We start from the raw sequence: 18,693 nt of genomic DNA, 5'->3' as shown, positions 1-18,693 counted from the left end.
CGCAATGCATATAATTCTTATATAAATGTCTTTACTTGAAGTACGGTTTTTGTTATGTTCTGAATGAGTTTACGAAAAGACAAATTTCTCTTTTAGGATTTCTAGCAGAGAGCACCACGGCAAACCCGTTAGGATTTTGTTGCCGAGGTTTTAGGTCTGCTAGGATCGCTGCCGGCTGTTCTAGGCGGCGCTCAGTTTTGGACCAAGTTGTGGTTCATCACTTCATCTTCTCTTTTTTATGGTTCAGGGAATCAGGGTGTACATAGTTTCGTACCTGGTGGTGTTGCTCGTGAAGGTCGTGGTCTGGTTGGGCTTAATAGGCTCGGCTTATAATGAGTTGAGGCTGCTGGTTCTTTTGACTAAGTTTGGTGGATTTGGGCTTGAAGCTTGTGAATCTGATGACGTCTTCGGATAGTACGAAAATGTTTTTGACACTTATGACCAAACAAGTCCTATGGTAAAGAAGATATGAAATTTGAACTCTTTTTGGCCTCCTACGCAATAATAGACTATTAACTTGAATTGGAGAAGGAATAAATGTAAAGACAAATTCATGGGAGAGAAGGAAGATTAACTAGATACCTCTCTTCTTCATCGATGGCTCTAATTTTTGTCATGAAATCTGAATTACTTCTTGTTTTCATTTAGAATGAAAGAAGTTTGAACAAAACTTTCCAGTCCACCATACTAGCGCTAATTGCTATTCTTTTCTTGATCTCTCTAAACAACTTTTCAATGTAGAAGATATTTACTTTCTCCTACTTTCATATTAACTTCCTATATTTTTAAATCTTTTTACTTTAGACTATGCGATTAGTACATTCAAAAGTAAAAGAGCACTCTAGAAAGTTAAGAAGTGGTTTCAACTTTCAAACTAAACCCTAGAGAAATTACAAGCTTCTCATTTCATGTGAAAATTATAACCTACCTAACAGAATGACCCGAGAGACGAAAATAACCTCGAAATGTACATGTTAATCAAATGGTGCCACGTAATACATCAGCAATTTCCTTGCAAAGGAATTTTCCTGTCGGTATTAATCATCAAACTTTCACCCTATATTTATATATATAGTATATAAGCAGACTGGTGTTGGTTAAATGGCCACTCCAGAGAAACACCACCATTATATAGCTAGCCACCACGGAAACAGAAATAGTGTATGACAAAACCAAGTCAGAGAATCCATATAATTTGATCCCCGGCCATATTGGTGATTAGACAGTTTGCACAGTCCTCATTCTCGTGTGGTTGGTTCTAGCTAGCTAGTACAGAGAGCGCTGAGACAGCAATATCTGGCTAGTTATATATATCTTTTTCCACCATTTAAAGGGCAAAGAATTCAATCCACCAAGAGAAGTTATAAGGTGCAAAAGAAACGTAGCAGTAGTACTACTCATGGAGAAGAGAGGTACTGGCGTTACTACTACTATTATGCATGAATCTGCAGCATTACTATGCGGTACAAATTTGTACGTTAAAAAGCCAAAAGAAGATGTTGATGATGAACTACTTAGGGCGGTTAATGGTGATCTCAGCTATGATATCGACTCTGCCCCACTAGTCCCAGCCGGAATTGATGATGAACACGATGAAGAACCTGAGGATGATCTTGTAAATCATCCTGAGATTCCTGGATGGTTTTCTGAGTATTGTCCAGTTTGGCCAGGTAGGTTTCACTCGAAATGAGATGCTCATTCTTAATGATAAATTTAACGATACACACACACACACACATATACTTAACTTTGAAGGATTTAAATTAGAGTGTACCTATTTTGTTTTCCTGCATGCTGAGCTTTCACAAGTTTCTATCAGAATGGATGAACATATCCTTCAAAAAGATACATGTGCACATTATGCATGCTTCATTTTGTTTTCAATCTGTTAGTTGGGATTTAGGAGTGATTGATTCTTGCTTCAAACAGTGGAGTTAATTATAAATTTATAATTTATTACATGATAATTTTGTTAATTAGCTGGTAGGAAATTAACCTCAGAATTCATGTGGAAAATGTTTGGGGTAAAAACGTTTTTGCATCTGGTGCTTTTTGACGCATTCTTATTGCTTTAGTGCGAAATTGCAATATATTCATTCTTTGCAGAATTTTCTTTCTTTTTACCCCTTATCTCAATGTAAACACACAAAAAGTTTCAGATTTTCACATGCATTTACAAATTTTGGCATATTGTTTACTTCACGAGAAAGTAGTCACTACTAGTTCAGCTTTGAAGTAATTAGCTTTCGAGGAGACAGTTTAATGAACTTTGTTGAAAGTAAACCATATATGTAGGGCAAGCACACTTTTTGAAGGTAGAAAAGATCTTATTTCAAGGGAAGTCCCAGTACCAAAGTATGATGGTATTTCAGGTAAAACAATTATTTTCCATCATGATATATGTACTCTTCTTATCTGTCATTGCATAATTTACAATTTGATTAACAATTTAACAATATAACACGTGATCATTAATCGTATATGGGTTGATCACATATATGCAGTCATCAGCATATGGGAAGGTTTTTGTTCTGGATGGAGCCCTGCAACTCACTGAAAAGGATGAGTGTGCTTACCAAGAAATGATTACACATCTTCCTCTTTGCTCCATTCCAAACCCTAAAAAGGTTCATTATTTTGATCTCTCTTGGCCATGCCAAATCCGATCCCTATCATGCAGTTGAACCAAACTTCCATCAATTAACTAGTAGAGTCAATCTCACACATTTAAGACATAATTCGATCCATTTGAAATAAGTTTACGTATATTTCAAGTGTACTTAATACATATAACACGCTTTGCCAAATAATTAACCTTAACTAATCATTTTGCCACCTAGCTACTTACTATATCTCCCAGGTTATTACTTGTTTCTTATGTATTAACCAGGTATTACTCATTGGAGGAGGAGATGGCGGAATTTTAAGGGAAATTTCTCGACACTCTTCTGTTGAGCAGATTGATATATGCGAAATAGACACCATGTTAGTTGATGTGAGTCCAAAATCATAATCTCACCCATTTTCTCACTTCCTACACTAATTTCTAGAAAATCCGGCTCTAGCTAATTGAAAAATATATAATTCGAATGTAGAAGAAAGTACCAAACTAAAAGCAATGATATACAGTATTACTTCCGAGTTTTGAAATTAAAAATGTGATTCACATGTATACCATTAACTTTTCAGATCTACAAGAAATTTTTTCCTGATGTTGCTATTGGATACAAGGACCCTCGGGTAACTCTTCATGTTAAAGATGGTAAATCCAGTAGTACTTCTAGCTAGCTAGATTGCACTCTAACTAATTTATACATATTTTCCAGCTAATCATCACCTTAATTATTTAAATTTGCAGGTACTGAATTTTGTAAGTACGTTCCAGAAGGAACATATGATGCAATTATAGTGGACGCATTTGACCCAATAAGTAAATATATAGTTTCTTCCCTTTCCTTATAGCTAATTATTATACTAATGTACATAATTATACAACCTATATTAATGTGCATATATGCATTGCACGCAGGGCCTGGTCATGAGCTTCTTGATGATGAGACTCCCTTCTTTGAACTGGTGAGAAAAGCTCTCCGCCCTGGAGGAGTCATGTGCATCCAAGCAGAAAGCATATGGTTTCGCTCCTTCCAGGTTGATGAACTCGTTGCAAAATGTCGCCAAATTTTCGAAGGCTCTGTTGACTATGCTTGGACAATTGTTCCAGCATATCCAAGGTGTGTGTAGGCTGAGAATATATTAGGATTCTCGAAACCTCTTGTATAATTTTATATTAATTAATTAGACGAATGTCTTAGTTTTAACACAGTATCAGAGCTAGCTAGTTCACCTATAATATTATCTAGTTTATAGTAATAGTAATTTTTCAGAGTTTCAATTTGTTATTTTCTAATTTGTTCTATTTTCGGTTAATCCTTAGTGGGGTGATTGGTTTCTTGCTTTGCTCCAAGGAGGGGTCATACGTGAACTTCAGAAATCCTATCAACCCGATTAACCCCAACAATAGTTACGGAGTATCAAAAGAGCCCTTGAAATTTTACAATTCAGAGGTAAACCCCTTGGATTTAATTTGTATATAGTTGCAAGTAAATACATTCTAGATTGGTCTTGTTGATTTCCTGATATAGCTAGCTACTTCTTAGTTCTCATATTCATTTTCTCCAATATCTATTTCAGGTACACATGGCTGCATTTTGTTTGCCATCGTTTGCGAAGAAGGTGACTAACTAAGTAATGGCTAGTACGATCTATATAAAGTGGATAGCACACTATGGTGAATGATAATCATGTTGCAGCTAGCTGAGGCACAGTTGTGAATATTGAAGAAGAAGTCGACGATATTGATTATTAGAATTGTTTGCCATATATACCACACACATACCTCGGCAAAATCTATCCCCACCCCAAACATCATCATTGTGTATTGTGTTGTCATTTCTATTTCCAAAATGGTTTCTTATTGTTTTCAATGATTTGCTAGTGGAACTATATTATGTTGTATAATTGGTTTGGCCTGAATTCAAAAATGGGAAATATATACTACTTAATTATTCAGTTATTTAATTTATACCTAAAGTCTTCTTCTTTTCCCTTCCAAGGCCGGCCCTGATGGGTGCAGCTTGAGGCTGCGGCCTTAGGTCACCTATCATCGGTGGGCCTCCTACAGATATATATATATATATATCTATTTTTTGTAGTCATCAAGTGTTTGTATATATTTTTTTTCATCTTTATAACCAGATGCTCCTCTAGCGCAGCGGTAAGTGCCACCCAGGCTAACCACGAGGTAGAAAGTGAAGAACATTAAATCAACCTAACTACAAGCTACATATAATTATAGAACACAAAATCAACATAAAAAATGATATGCAAACTAGAAGAGAAATTTTATTCGCACACCCTAATATACTAAATACACATCCCTATTTTATTACATTCAATATGAGATTTCATGGATAGATAAAATGACCAAAAGAGACATTATATAAAAAGTAGAGAATATATATTGTTGAGATTGGATATAATCTCACGCACTGACATTTTCTTATTTTCTAAGCTTGCAGTATAGAACCCTAGAAATGGTTGACAAAATTAATCAACAAACATTCATCAGTGTATTAAGTAGTGAATGTGTATTTAGTATTTAGATATGTGTGAATAAAATTTCCCAAACTAGAATGTTTAACCTCATATAGAGATATAATTATTTTCACCTCATAAAGAGGTAAGTTTTTCACCATATATGTCTAAAATAAAGGTAAAAGTTTAACCACACACTATATATACCTCATATGTAGATACATAAACAAAAATTATATTTACATGATAACAAATTATCAATCCAGTATAAGAGAGAAATGATTCATGTAAGAGAGTGATGATGAAGACAAATTAAGTCAACAATTTCAGTACACACACATATGGAATAATAATATTTACCTCAATGGTGGTGATAAGAAAAGTGATGGTGATACAATATGTATTAGGCAAGATCAAGGAAGAATAATGTCTTATTATATATAGATTTTTCTTTTGAATTCAATCAAGAAACTAATAAAGACAAAAAAACATGTTTTTCTCTCTGTCCCTCGCTAGAGGGTTCTCTCGACGGCGGCTTGTTGGCGGCGGTCTTGCATCTGCGATAGATGAGGGGTTTTCTCCTCTCTTTCGTCTTTTCCTCGAGGGTGACAGCCGGCTTGCTCGGCGTTCCATCATGTTTATAGGCTATGGTCTCTTGCTCTTGGCTGTTCTTGCGGATGGAGATTGCGGGATTGGAGATCGGAAGCCAGATCTGGTGTTGGATTGTTTTAAAATCTGTGATCCTCAGATTGGGAGGATTGGGGAAGGGTTGAAGCGGGGGACGGTTCGGTTGCAAACGTCCGGAGATAGTAGGCAGCCTGCCCTTGGTGACGGGGACTGGTGGGATCCAGATTGGATGGATCTTTTTTCTCCATCCGATGATGGCAACGGACCTTTCGATGTGTTGGACGGCAGCGATGCTGGTTCGGTGAATTGGTCATGGCAATCTTCTAGCGGAGGTGGAGACTGGTCGTGGTATTCTACTCTTGACGGCAACAATGATCATGAGTGCTGGGACATGTTCTGGCCTGCGTCGCTTGTTTTGGAGGCTGGAGAGGCTGCTCTAGTTCCGGAAGCAGGTTGGGTGTTGATCATGGCGTTCGAGGTGGCGGCAGCGGTGACCAAGATGGCGGCGGCGGCGGAGGTGACCAAGTTGGCAGTAATTCTTCTAGGGTTTGTGTTGAATGGTTGTCTTGGGCCTGGGTCTGGTCTTGGTTGGGAGTCCTTGTTTGGGTTTCCTATTCCTGGGCTTGGTGGGCCTGCTGGGTTTGTTTAATTTTGGAAGGGATGGAAGGTGACTTGTCATCTTCCATTCCTAGCATTTAGTTTCTTTAATAGGTCGCAAAGTTCACATTCTCTGAGGGTTCATTTTACTCTTTGCTTTGGAGATTGTTGATCTTTGTTTGAAATAAAGGTGTGTTATCTTCCTTAAAAGGTGGGTGTACTCGGGGTGGCCTGGGGCTTGTTCTTGTCATAGAATAGGTGTTTAGGGTTCCCTAAGGAACGATTCTTTCTGTCGACCCCATAGGGGTGTTTCGTTTTTGTACTGCTTGCTGAATATATATAATGGGCTTACCTCTTTTGATCAAAAAAAAAATCAAGAAACTAATAATATAAATTAATGTCAACATATTAAATTTTCTGATATTATATTAACACAAATTGCAATAATTTAGTATTACAGTTAATATATTGATTTTTTGTGCAAAAAATATTAAATAAGCAGGGTATATTAGAATGAAAAATTTAGGTGTTGAGTCAGCAAGATAGAAAATGAAATAAATTTAATATGGCAGCTGAGTCATAGGACTGCGATTAACAAAAAAAATCATCCGGACAACAATCAATATAGGGTCTAGATTTTGGACTTTAATCAAATTAACTCTTTTTTTTATTGCTACTAATGTCTTTTCTAATTTAATAACACAATATAGATGTTTATTTTTATTTTTCATTTTTTTCATTGCTACTAGTGGTATTTGGGTTCAATTTTTATGGAAAAAAAATTTATATGAATGTTCGCCACCAGTCTCCAAATTGTCAGGTTTCTAGTTCTCTACTAGTACATGCTTTCTTATTCCTAGTTCTCAAGTCGCTGAGCTAACCTTTCGAGACAGTTTGAAACTTTGAATTTTGTTCATTAGTATTCAAGTAGGAATAATGTGGATCAACCTTATTTACTGAAACAAATGTAATTATTATTTTACATATATATTTGCAAGGTTCATTTTTTAAAAGACCAAAAAAAATGTTCATTTTTGTCGTAATGCGTAGTGTCTACAAACCCTCAAATAAGAAATTCGGTAAAACCTAAGGAGATGCAAACAATTAATTAAGTTTTAAAAAGCGTTCGCATTAAGCAAGTTTATACAAGAATGGATAACCTCGTCTTCTAAGGAAAGAAAATCATTCAACTAGCACGCAATTCTGATACAAGCAAGTAACTAGAAACGTCTTAGAAAACTTATAGAAGTCCTCCCAACTCATCACACAGGCTTGAACCCTAGGAAAGAGAAAAAATCAAACTATAACAAGCTCCTTCCCTTTCAGGTTAGAGCTTGTGCCATCACTTGCACCATCCAACTTTTGTTGGCACTTTTGCTATCTTCTTCTTCACATGCAACTGCACCTTCAGGCTTCAGAGCCTTCTTCTTGTTAGCAGTAACATAAGGAAGCTTATTCTTACTCCCCACTGGCCTCCCTTTTTCCTCTTGCAGCGCCACTATCAGCCTGTGGCATTGAAACCAACCCCATATCAGCAGGCTCCGAATTCTTCTTTCCCCACCACCAGACTCAGCTTCAACTTCTTTGAAAAGATAGTAATCTCAGCCTCAATCCTAGATCTCTGTTTACCAATCACAATTTGTCTCCTATGTGTCCCTTCCTCGAACCCCATAAAATTAAAGTCCTCAAATATCGTTTAAAGTTTTTTATAATTAAATATTCATGTAATCCGAATTTTAAAATCTATCAAGTCACAACAATAGAGTTGACTAAACAATATTCTCTGTCGTAAAACTAATTACTTTTATTGTTTATCCATGTTCATAAGTAAGATTATATGGGCTGGATCACTCCATTACTAATGTAACAATTTACATCAAAATTTTTGTAATGGCAAGAGTTTGAATGACAAAAGTTTCTATATACTAATAATGCTTAGTTATAGATAGAGTTGTCACTTAACATGCCTTTAGCAACGAGCTAGTTGTCACAATTTATTTTCCATTAGTATCACGACTCTTCAAGAAATTAATCCATATCTAGGGGGGTCGTACTGGAAAATCTGGAGAGAGCCAGACCCACATTTCGAAACATTACTCGATCAATTACACATGAACTGGATCTTTTCTTTTCTTTGTTCGATCTTTTAAACATGGCGGGATTTCGCTAAAAAGGAAGCTACGTAGAAATTTTATCAGCTTTTTGGATAATAAGGAATACAAACAATAGTAACCTCGCTCACTCCCAAACCTTGCTTAAAGCCTCTCTAGCTTCAAATTTATATACACCTGGAGCCACAATTACATGCAGTCTGGCACGTAATCGCCACATTAATTTCCAATAAAACAAGTTCCATGAATGACAACCCCTTTGGATTTAGGCGAACTCAAACTAACTTCATTTTACCCTCATTTATGGATCACAATCCCCACAGTGAGAGAAGTTACAACTGCTAATTAACGAAATGATGTCATTAGGTAAAACCAAAGCTGGATAATTAAGATGACGACGACGGGGTTGGAGTATCTGGTGGCTGGCTATATGATGGCTCAAGCACTAGTGCAGCACCCCACCATTAAGGCATTGACAGAGAGCTAGCTAATAGCAGTCAGGACTCAGGAGAGGACATCGACCAAATCTAGATGCCTACAGAGAATGGTACTGTTGCTATTGTTTCAGCTGCATGCAGGTTTTGCCGAGGAGGAAATCAATATTCTAATGGCTATATAAAGGGCCTGGTAGTAAAAAAGGAAAAAAACCCACTTGAAGAACGCGCCTCACGCGCGGAAACCAAAACAGAAAACAGAGATCGAGCTTCTCCCGGCCGAACGCCGGCGGGCCCCCTGCCGCTGCGTTCCGGTCCGGGAGGGGATGAGGATGGAGACTAGCGGCGAGGCTCTTTGGCGGGGATCTGGCTCGGGGAAGGAGGTCGACTGCTTTGTCTTGGATCGGGGCAGTTCTTCCAGATCGGATTCTTCTCTCCGTCGTGCGTGGGTGGGTGCTGGCAGGGATTCCTGGAAGCGTGGTCCACGGTTGGTGGAGACTGGGTCGATCTGGGTTTGGGTGGATCTGAGGTCGATGACGTGGGTTTGCAGGCATGGTTCCGTGTTGTTTCTGGGGCAGTCGGAGTGGCTCTGGGACACGGCTGGGGCGTTGCAGCGACGTTGGGTTAGAAGGTGGGTGGAGACTGGTTCGATCTGGGATTGGGTGGATCTGAGTTCGATCTGGGTTAGGGTTAGGACGTGGGTCTGCAGGCGTGGTTCCGTGTTGTTTCTGGGGCAGTTGGAGTGGCTCTGGGACACGGATGGGGCGTTGCAGGACACAATTTGCCGGCTGCTTCTGGCGTGCAGTCACCGGAGGCATCCTTGGGGGCGGTGGTGGTTGGGCCGGGTCGATCTGTTTGGGCCTCGCGGTTTGCTTGGGTTGTTGTGTGTAGTTTTTTCTGTTCAGTTTGTTTGCTTCAGTTGTTTACTTTCCTGCAGGTTTTGGGTCTTTCTGACCTCAAATAAGTCCCTTCTCTTTCGAGTAAGGGTAGTTTGGAGTGGCCTCTGTGCCGGTATGTGCATCTCTTATGCCTGGTCTGCTCTAGGTTGGTGGCGAGTTACTTGCTTTGTCAAATGGTCGTTGCCTCCTAGTGGTAGGTGGAAACCTAGTGTCGCTGGATGTTTTTTCCAGCGGCAACATGATGGGAAATCTGTTTTTATGGAAATTATGCTAAGCTGTAATCGCGTTACAGATCAGGTTATTTTTCCGTCGTGTCACCGTTATGTCAAAGCAATTCGAGATGCCAGTAGTGCGCTCGTTGCTAGTTGGTGCTTTTTCGGATACATGTTTGTAGTTGAGGCTCCTGGTATTATCTCAGGAAGTTTTCTTGATGTACTTTGTTATTTGGGGTTTAGGTCTCATGTCCCCTCCATGTATTCCATGGTTTCATTAATGAAGGCTTAAGGGCGGCCGCACCGGCCCTTATTTCAAAAAAAAAAAAAAGGGCCTGGTAGTGGTACTTGTAACAGTGGTACTGGTTCTACTAGTGGACGACTTTGGCTTCTGAGAAAGGAGAGGTAGTGGAGGGAGCGTACTATATCTAGTACTGCATTTTCTGAAGGATGGTATGCTTATGCTGCCACAGATTGGCCTGGTAAAGCCTTACCCACCCACTAATGTGAATGCATATCATTTTATTTGAAAAAAAAAAATCAATAAATTTAGTGTTATTTTAACATGTCTAAATTTGATGCTCCATGGAATTTGTTCTTTAATCCTTTTGGTTTATGATCGTATTCTGAAAGCATGTGTGTTCTTTCATTTGTTTATATTTATGTTTTATGAAAACAATAAAAGAAGGGTAAAAAATACACACAAAATGCCTATATTTTGGTACAATAAAGACATGCATAACTCTTTTTATCTTTTAAATCTGATTTTGGACGAGGTGAGTCAAAATTGATAAAAAAAAATGATTATGGATCAAAAATTTTTTTGAAAAATACTCGACAGGTTTGAAAATAAGAAATTAAAAACCATGAATGCTATGTATTTAATTACTAGGTGACGTAGCTCATAGACGTCGTTATTATCATATTTTAGTTATTTTAATGTTTTGTGAGGAATTATAATGACATAGGACTTGTACTTTTTATATGTTAAATTTTTTAAGCTTTCTTTAACGTATGTAGGGGTCATCATGAACAAGGTTAGGGCTGGGTCGGGCCTAGTCAAAGTCAACAAAATTTAGGGCCGAGGCTTAAATATGCTAACCGTTACCCGCCCGAAAAGCCCGAGCCGCTAGGGCCGGGTCGGGCTGGCCTTCTTAATAGGGCCGAAAATGGCCTTATTTTGTTTAACAAAAAGAAATACATTATTTATATTTTTGTTCTCAAAATGTAGCCCAACGGTTATATAGGTAATATAAGACTCATTGTTTTTTGTTGATCATATTTAATATATATTGGAATTGACTTATAAAATTTATAAATATTAGTTAAGGTGGTTATATTCAATTAACTATCTCCCAAAATTAATTGTTGTTTAACAAAGGAAGCAAAAATTAAAAAAAATAAAGCTTAGGAAATCAATTATAAAGAAAGAGGTAAGTTGTATGTTATAGGAAAAAAAAAACATATTAAAAAAATAGAAAAATTAAAAAAATTAGTAGGACTTAATTGGGTTGGCTTAAAGGGTCGGGTCGGGCTTTATTTGCATACCCTATCCTATTTGAGAAAGGGTCGAGCTGGCCCGCCCTAAAAAAAGGTTCGGGCGGGTTTAGGGCCGAAAGGCCAAATGATGACCCCTTACGTAGATCCTATCCAGAGCGGAGCTTCGCTTTGAAATTAACGTGTGAAGTTCGAGTTTTTGGTCACTTTTCAGTCATATATCCACATCTCGACCGTTCAGTTTTTAGGTGTTAATGCTCAAAGTCTGGCGGTAGCCAAACTTTCGTTTAACGCGGGTCCGGTGGGCGGACCGCTACTATGTGGATTTGGTGATCTTCGCTAGCTGTCAAACGAAAGACAGGGCGTCAGAGGGAGACCGCGTTGGGCGGTCTTCACTTCTCCGATGCCTAAGTCAGTCAATGCATATAGACAGCATAACAATAAATGAGTAGTAAAATGTGTAATTAATGAGGAGAGAGGAGAGAACCTCTTATAGGTGAGGAGGAGGCTGATCTTCTCCTTGTTTTCGATGTGGGACTGATGTGCTTCAGTCCCGAACTTCAGGAGCTTCTGATGCTACCTTGGCACGGCGCGTGGCGGCGCGTCGGCGGTGATCTGGGGGTGATCCGAGGCTCAGGCTGTAGCTCGCCTGGCTGTGTATCTGTATGTTATTCCTTTGGCGGGAATTAGTACCTCTGGCGGTACAATGAGCGTAGCCCATTATAGCTAATTATGCTTGTAAATGTACATGTATGTACATTAGGTACTACTATATAGATCATCTCTGCAAATTTTCAGCCAAATTGATGATCGTTAAGGTATCTAACTCGCTTAAACCAACGAACGGACTGAATTTATCAACCTGAACCGTACTAGCTTTAAAGCAGTTATCAATGCCTTAACGATCATCAATTTGGCTGAAAATTTTCAGACCGAATTGAATCAATATCCTGCATAACAAGTTTGATAACATTCACCTATTTTTCTTCAGGTGTTGCTTGTCGAAGGCGCAGATGGTGAGATTTTGTGAGAAGTATCGCGCCATCCTTTTGTTGAAACATGTGTGAAATTGAGAAGATGCTCATACATGTGGGCAGACTTTCTTCAAACAGCTCATATATTCCTTGTTGAATTCGAAAAGACATTTTCCAATAGACTAAAATACTTCTTAGTTTGATCTGAACTATAACTAAGCATATGGGATTTTGATGATTTTTCAGGTCTATAACCGTTTTATCCCTAACATAGCAGTTGGATATGAGGATCAAAGAGTCAATGTGCATATTGGTGACGGTATGATAAGGCATTTTATCAGTCTAATTTGGCTTATTAAAGAATTCTATTACTACATTTTTTCTGTGCCTTATTATTGCCAATATGCAGGAATTTATTCATGCAGTCAGTTCCTCAAGGCACCTATGATGCCATTATACTTGATGCATTTGTGAACATGGGTATTTTCCCTATTCTCTTTCATTTCTGAAGCTCCATCTCGGAAACTTAAAACATCTTCCCGAATAACGTACATACAGGGCCTGGAGGCAAAGACCTTTCTGTCCAACACTACTTGAAATCAACTGCACGTGATCTTCGCCCTGGCCGTGTCATGTCTACACCAGCTGAGAATTACTGGCATAAGGATTTTTAAGAAATTGCAGATAGCATATCGAACTGTCGCAAATCATGCTTAAACTACAGTTCCTGCGTATTCAAGGCAAGAGCAGAAGAATTCCTTTGTATTCTAACTTCTCACTATTAAAACTACTGCTATTTGCTAATGTATTCTACCGTGGAATCCGATCTGTTTCCAGCGGCATCATCGGTTTCAAGCTTTGCTCCCCTGAAGGACCAGCAGTGGACTTCAAACACCCTATGAATCCACTGAACCCTGAGCATTATGGTGTGGCAAAGGTACCCCACAAGTTCTACAACTCGGAGGTACTGTTGTTTTTTCTTTTTTGAGAATAAGATAAACTCGGAGGTACTGTAAATTCCCCTCGTTTCGGAAATGTTGCAATGTAGTCTCTCTTGTTGTGGGTGCTTGGATATCTAATTAGTTTGATTACTCCATTTTCATTGTTTCAGATGCACACTGCTGCATTCCAGCTCCCCGCATTCGCAAAGAAGGCCATCAAGGCTATTAGCTCCAAAATCTGACAAACCTACCATGGTGCAATAAGGAACTAAAGGATGGCTTTGGTTTATCACATGTAGTGTTAATAAAACTTGTAATTATGTAGACGAACTGCTATTTTCTAGTTATGGTTTAGAAATTATCTCAAAATTCAAATGAACATTGTGCTTTCAAGTTTCTTACACCCCAAACCTAGAATCCCAAATCTCTGTCTTGCATACTCTTTGCATCGTAAATCACTCTTTGGCACAAACACTCCCTTGCAGTGTTGGTGCCTCTTCATGTGAGAACCTCAAACTCCTGTTGCCACAAAATCCTGAATAAACAAAGACTGAGATAAGACTGAACCCTAGAAATTTGATATCTTCTAACAATACAATATCCAAAAAGTAGTCATCATTTGTTGAGATATTATACAATGCAAGGGTTTCTGCTAGAAAAAGAGCAGAAATTCAAGCTTCGTCAAGTGAATTACAAGGTACAGCTATAGTCAACAAGCTCTTCCAATTTGTATATCAGTAAAGCTAGTAATAAGATACAAATTATATATCAGGACAAAACATAAAAGATACAAATTTGAAACATACCTGAAAAATCATGGTAACAAGCTACAACAAAACAAAACTCAGGGCTGTGGCAAGACTTGGAAAATCTACTTCGATCATACTCGACAGCAAGCGTGGCATGTCCTCTTTATCAATATGATTATACTGTTATTTTGGAAGCAGCAACCCCTCATGACCTCTTGGGTGCATGGACAATATACACAAAAAATGAGGGAAAAAGAGAAAAGTGGCTAGAAACACGAGAACTCCAAGGTCAGCTTCTTCACCAACTGCTGGCCGACGAGGATTAACCAAGTATACTTGGCTTGTGCACCATAAGCAGTACAGGCTTGCTATGATGATGATTAGTTGGAATGATTCATTTGATGAATATTTGTTAACAGACTTGGGAGGCTTAACTCTGCATACCAAAACATTTGATCAACATATATGTCGAGGATCTGTCCCATTCTTGGGAAAAAGAGAAAACAAAACACATGAACTGCCTCAAACAATCACCTGTTGATGTAAATAAAGCCACCAATTAAGCCAATGCATAAAAGGCCGACGACAACAACAGCATCTGGATTAATAGGTGCGCGGCCCTCCCACCAACCAGTGCTCAAAATCCATGTATACGTACCAGAATGCCCATTTTCCTGAAAAGTAAAGAGAATATACATGACTCGCGATTCCCATAGCCCGTAGAACAAAAACTCATATCAGAAATGCATGATTTGAAAAGACTACAAGACTTTAACAAGCATATAAAGTATCTTAGCTACTCATCAAACTCCAGGACCAGTCGCATAGAAAACCACTGCTTCTGTCAGCTGTCCGTCAGCCTCTCAACTATTTTTAGTAGCCAAAACTCCGAATGCTCTCTAAATGTATAACCTTATTGAACTTAAATTCTGTGATACAGTTCATCCCTATTTGCTATGAAACTAATGCGGAAACAAATGCCAAACTCAAGTCATTGATGCTCTCCTTATAGAGAACAATCTTTTAAGGTAAATGATCATTATTCTTACTTTTGTTAATTCTAAATCATATCCAGCTAGCAGCATATAACAAAATACCAAACATCCGAACATCTAAACAACATTCGCTTATCAATTGACGCCTCCATATTACCTCGAACAAGTGATCGAGGAAAAAATGTGACAAAGAACCGGCTGACACCAACAAGATGCACTGCAACTTTGTTAGGGGAACCTGTACCACAAAACACAACTACGTGTGTCATGATCTTATAATCATAAATCATCGAAAAGATTTTCTCTTTACAATTTTCATGAAGTTCTTACAATCATACAAATTAAGGAAATGGTGGAGATTTGAGATATTAATTCAATGGAAGCAAACAAGGACATGGAAATGTTTGATGACGTCAGGGACTCACCGGAGGGAAGGAGTCGAGGACCCTATTGAGGAGGAAGATTCTGGAGAGCCAGGAGTAGAGAATACAAAGAGGGAGGCCAAGAATGATGACGTAGTAGAAGGGGTGGTGGATGGCGTCAGCGAGCTCGGAGCCGAAGTCGAAGCCGAAGCCGCCGACGAGGGAGGCCAGCCATTCGGTGAAGGATCCGATGTCGGGGCCGAAGAAGGCGTTGACGGTATAGATCAGGGTGTGGTGGGGGCTGAACCTGCCGTTGGTGAGAGTGGTCAGAGCCAGACCCGAACCCATGGCGTACATCAGGTGCGGACCGGGGCCCGGCATGGATAACCGCCGGCGAGGACGAGCTCCGATCAGATGCGTTTCGGTCTTGTGAGCTTGGATATAGTACGAGTATGTACCATCATCTCTCAGCTCATGAGAGTTTGGAATCTGAGTTCATTTATTGCTTCCTTAACTGTATCGATTGTCTGGGAAAGGAAATGGTTGTTAGAGAAAGACAGTTAAGGTCGTTATGTTGAAAGTTGAAACAAAGGGAAGGGGGGAATTTGGGCTTAGTTTTGGGTTGGGCTTAGAACTGGGCTTTGGAAAATGAAATTACTAGTAGAGTTCCAATCACTTTATAACTAAGAGAATCTCTTCGAGCCTCATAGAGAGCTTAGTTGTGGTATGGGAGATAGTCTGGTGTTCTGGAAAGTGTGTGGAAAGATCTTAACTATATACTAGAAGCTGAAAAAGTAAAAGTCTGTCAGGCTGTCCATTTTTACTTTCTATTCTAACCGAGACTTATTTGGAGAAGTGAAAAGTCCATCCTGCTTCATTCAAGGCCTGAGAAGGTGTCTATTGTGGCAGCTGAACTCTACATGGTCCTTCTCTTAGGCATAGTCTGATATTGTCATCACTTAACTTAATTATCTTGATGTCAATAGGTGTGGAGTTCTATTACGAAATGCCTCAATACTATAAAGAGTAATTCAACCGCTTATATTTCTTATGTTGTCATGTCTCATTTATGATGTGAGATTTTTTACTTTACACATTCTAATTTGTATCGAGCCACACAACTTTAACAATCTCCACCATAGCGAGATACAAACTGTTACAAACTCTCTCGCCAACCTTCATTCCCTTGAGTCATATCACGGTCTCTTGCAACTTCACCTTCGATCATGATTTTACTTGAGCGTTTGCTCCAACTAGCTTTTGAGTCACTCCACCTTGAGCTTTCAACCCGACTCCACAACTAGGAATTTTCACCTATTCTCTGAGGCACTTCAGCCTGAGCCTACAATTTGGCTCACACCTTAATAGGAATTTTCTTCGAGCTAGCCTGCTCCACCTATCTCACATTTGAGTTGTCACGTTGATCATCCACCTCTGCCCGCATTCACATTGAATGATGAGGTGTCCCAATCGAACCTTCAGCTCTATAACTAATTATTGTAGGCAACAAAACCCTCGTGGTCCTCTCATAGGCATAGTACCGATATTGTCCCCAATTAACCCCCTAATGTCAACATTTGTGGAGTTTTATCCCAAAAGGCCTTGGTATTATAAGGAATAAACCAACCATTTATATTCCTTATGTTGTCGTGTCTTCTTCCTTTATGATGTGAGACTATATCTTTTCCACATCCTAGTTCGTATCGAGTCACACAATTCCAACAGTATCCTCCTCTAGTGCGCACATTGATCATATTGACGAAAATCATACGTAACTTATCTTTTATAAAAAAAAAAAAGTATTGTTATACCCGATCGGATAGTGCAACGATATTTATCCACCGAATGAAAAAAGTCCAATAATTTCACTAGTCTTTGATTTAACTTGAACAAGAAAAGCTAGAAAATGATGCTGTGGTTCATTTCTCAAGGGTGTCAACAATGTAGACTGTAGAGCTAATTAGGTTGAGACTTGACAAGATCAAACTCTATGTAATTCTAGTCCAAAAGAAGTGGGGGAGCAACGCCCATCTTTGTTCAAACTTCAAAGAGCGTGGTTTGATAATTGCCGGAGTTAATCGGGCAAACATCATAATTAAGGATAAGGATAGTGAAATACCTAACCAGGACCAGACCTATTGGATATGATACGAGAGTGAGGGGCCCACTGTTTTTGTTGTTCCACTTTTTCGGTCTTTTAACGGATAAGGACTGTAGACCCACGCTCCCCTTTCTCCACACGCATTCACGTCCTCCCCAGCGACCACATAATCCCGGTCACACTCACACCTTTGTTTCTTCTTCTTCTTTTTTTCCCTTATCTTACAAATAGTTTTTCTTTGCCCTTTTAGAATGGAACCGAGTCCGTTAATTTTAACAAGCTGAAGAGCAAAAACATTAGTCCATTTTGTAATTAAACAATACCGTTTACTATAACTAGATTTAAAATAGTTGAACGAACGGAATATTACGTCCTCATAAATAACTAAAATAATGCATATCGAAATTTAAAGAACAAGAACATATTCAATTGTTCAACAAAGTTCAAACTTAGGCTAGATCATCCGAATGTTGAAGGCGACACGATATGAGATTATCACGTTTATTAACACATACAGTGAAAAATTTAAATATATTTTATTGTGAATAGGAAGTCAAGACATACTGTGTTACTTTTCTTACTGTTTCAGTTTTTTTTTTTTTTTTTTTTTTTGTTAATTGAGGAGACCATATCGAATTTGAGATCTCAATCTACACTGTGGTCTAGGAAAACAATCTGGTTATCTAATTAATAGGCTCCCTTACAATAAGAACGGTTAGATTCAACTTTTAATTATTTATTTAAAACATCAACTGATAATTTTTTTTTTGGTCAAGTAACATCAACTAATATTTAAACCACCAATTCAAAACATTCTTATCCGTCATTTTCTTAAAATTAATAAAGAATTTTTTTTTTCTCATCCGTCAATGCATATTTAATGGAAATTTAAACACTAGCTTCTTTCTTGTTGCAATTATCCACTCCGCAGTTAGATCCAAAATGGTCGACATAAAGAAATCGAGAGGCTTTAGAAAATTCAAACGTGGACCCCAGCCGACCAACCACGAGGCAGCAACTGCATGACGTGGAACGTGAACGTCAATTCGTCAAATCCAGAGAGCGTAAAAGTCGGTGGTGGTGTACGAGAATGAGATTGG

General features: G+C 38.6%; 2 protein-coding genes across 3 annotated transcripts; one reads left to right on the top strand and one right to left on the bottom strand.

The window, feature by feature from the left end:
• Positions 1-1,399: 1,399 nt before the first annotated feature.
• On the top strand, positions 1,400-13,637 carry LOC133744928 (spermidine synthase 1-like). Its single transcript, XM_062172951.1, has 9 exons — positions 1,400-1,670; positions 2,296-2,372; positions 2,505-2,627; positions 2,891-2,995; positions 3,190-3,262; positions 3,359-3,430; positions 3,530-3,731; positions 3,935-4,064; positions 13,557-13,637. Exons 1-9 carry the CDS (start codon positions 1,400-1,402, stop codon positions 13,626-13,628), a joined length of 1,125 nt encoding a protein of 374 aa, XP_062028935.1. The 3' UTR covers positions 13,629-13,637.
• A 118-nt stretch (positions 13,638-13,755) lies between these two features.
• On the bottom strand, positions 13,756-16,055 carry LOC133742370 (uncharacterized). 2 transcript variants are annotated; one of them, XR_009862531.1, is made up of 5 exons: positions 15,556-16,055; positions 15,288-15,368; positions 14,670-14,809; positions 14,193-14,571; positions 13,756-13,921 (listed from the first exon to the last, which is right to left on the bottom strand). XR_009862531.1 is itself a non-coding variant. In XM_062170032.1 (4 exons), exons 1-4 carry the CDS (start codon positions 15,871-15,873, stop codon positions 14,319-14,321), a joined length of 792 nt encoding a protein of 263 aa, XP_062026016.1. In that variant the 5' UTR covers positions 15,874-16,055; the 3' UTR covers positions 13,985-14,318. The 2 variants fall into 2 exon arrangements, 1 of the variants encoding a protein (XP_062026016.1); XM_062170032.1 differs by lacking the exon at positions 13,756-13,921 and having other exon boundaries at positions 13,985-14,571.
• Between the last annotated feature and the right edge of the window lie 2,638 nt (positions 16,056-18,693).

Source organism: Rosa rugosa, chromosome 4 (genome assembly GCF_958449725.1).
Source record: "Rosa rugosa chromosome 4, drRosRugo1.1, whole genome shotgun sequence".
Taxonomy (NCBI): domain Eukaryota; kingdom Viridiplantae; phylum Streptophyta; class Magnoliopsida; order Rosales; family Rosaceae; genus Rosa; species Rosa rugosa.
This window is presented reverse-complemented; position numbering and strand designations above follow the sequence as displayed.

What these genes read in the sequence shown, in the direction of transcription:
- LOC133744928 (XM_062172951.1), top strand. Translation starts at nt 1,400, where the DNA reads ATGGAGAAGAGAGGTACTGGCGTTACTACTACTATTATGCATGAATCT. An exon ending in TAGACACCATGTTAGTTGAT is followed by an intron (nt 2,996 to 3,189) that starts GTGAGTCCAAAA and finishes TTAACTTTTCAG; the next exon opens with ATCTACAAGAAATTTTTTCC. An exon ending in ATTGTTCCAGCATATCCAAG is followed by an intron (nt 3,732 to 3,934) that starts GTGTGTGTAGGC and finishes GTTAATCCTTAG; the next exon opens with TGGGGTGATTGGTTTCTTGC.
- LOC133742370 (XM_062170032.1), bottom strand. Translation starts at nt 15,873, where the DNA reads ATGCCGGGCCCCGGTCCGCACCTGATGTACGCCATGGGTTCGGGTCTG. An exon ending in TCCTCGACTCCTTCCCTCCG is followed by an intron (nt 15,369 to 15,555) that starts GTGAGTCCCTGA and finishes TTTGTGGTACAG; the next exon opens with GTTCCCCTAACAAAGTTGCA. An exon ending in GGCTTTATTTACATCAACAG is followed by an intron (nt 14,572 to 14,669) that starts GTGATTGTTTGA and finishes TTTGGTATGCAG; the next exon opens with AGTTAAGCCTCCCAAGTCTG.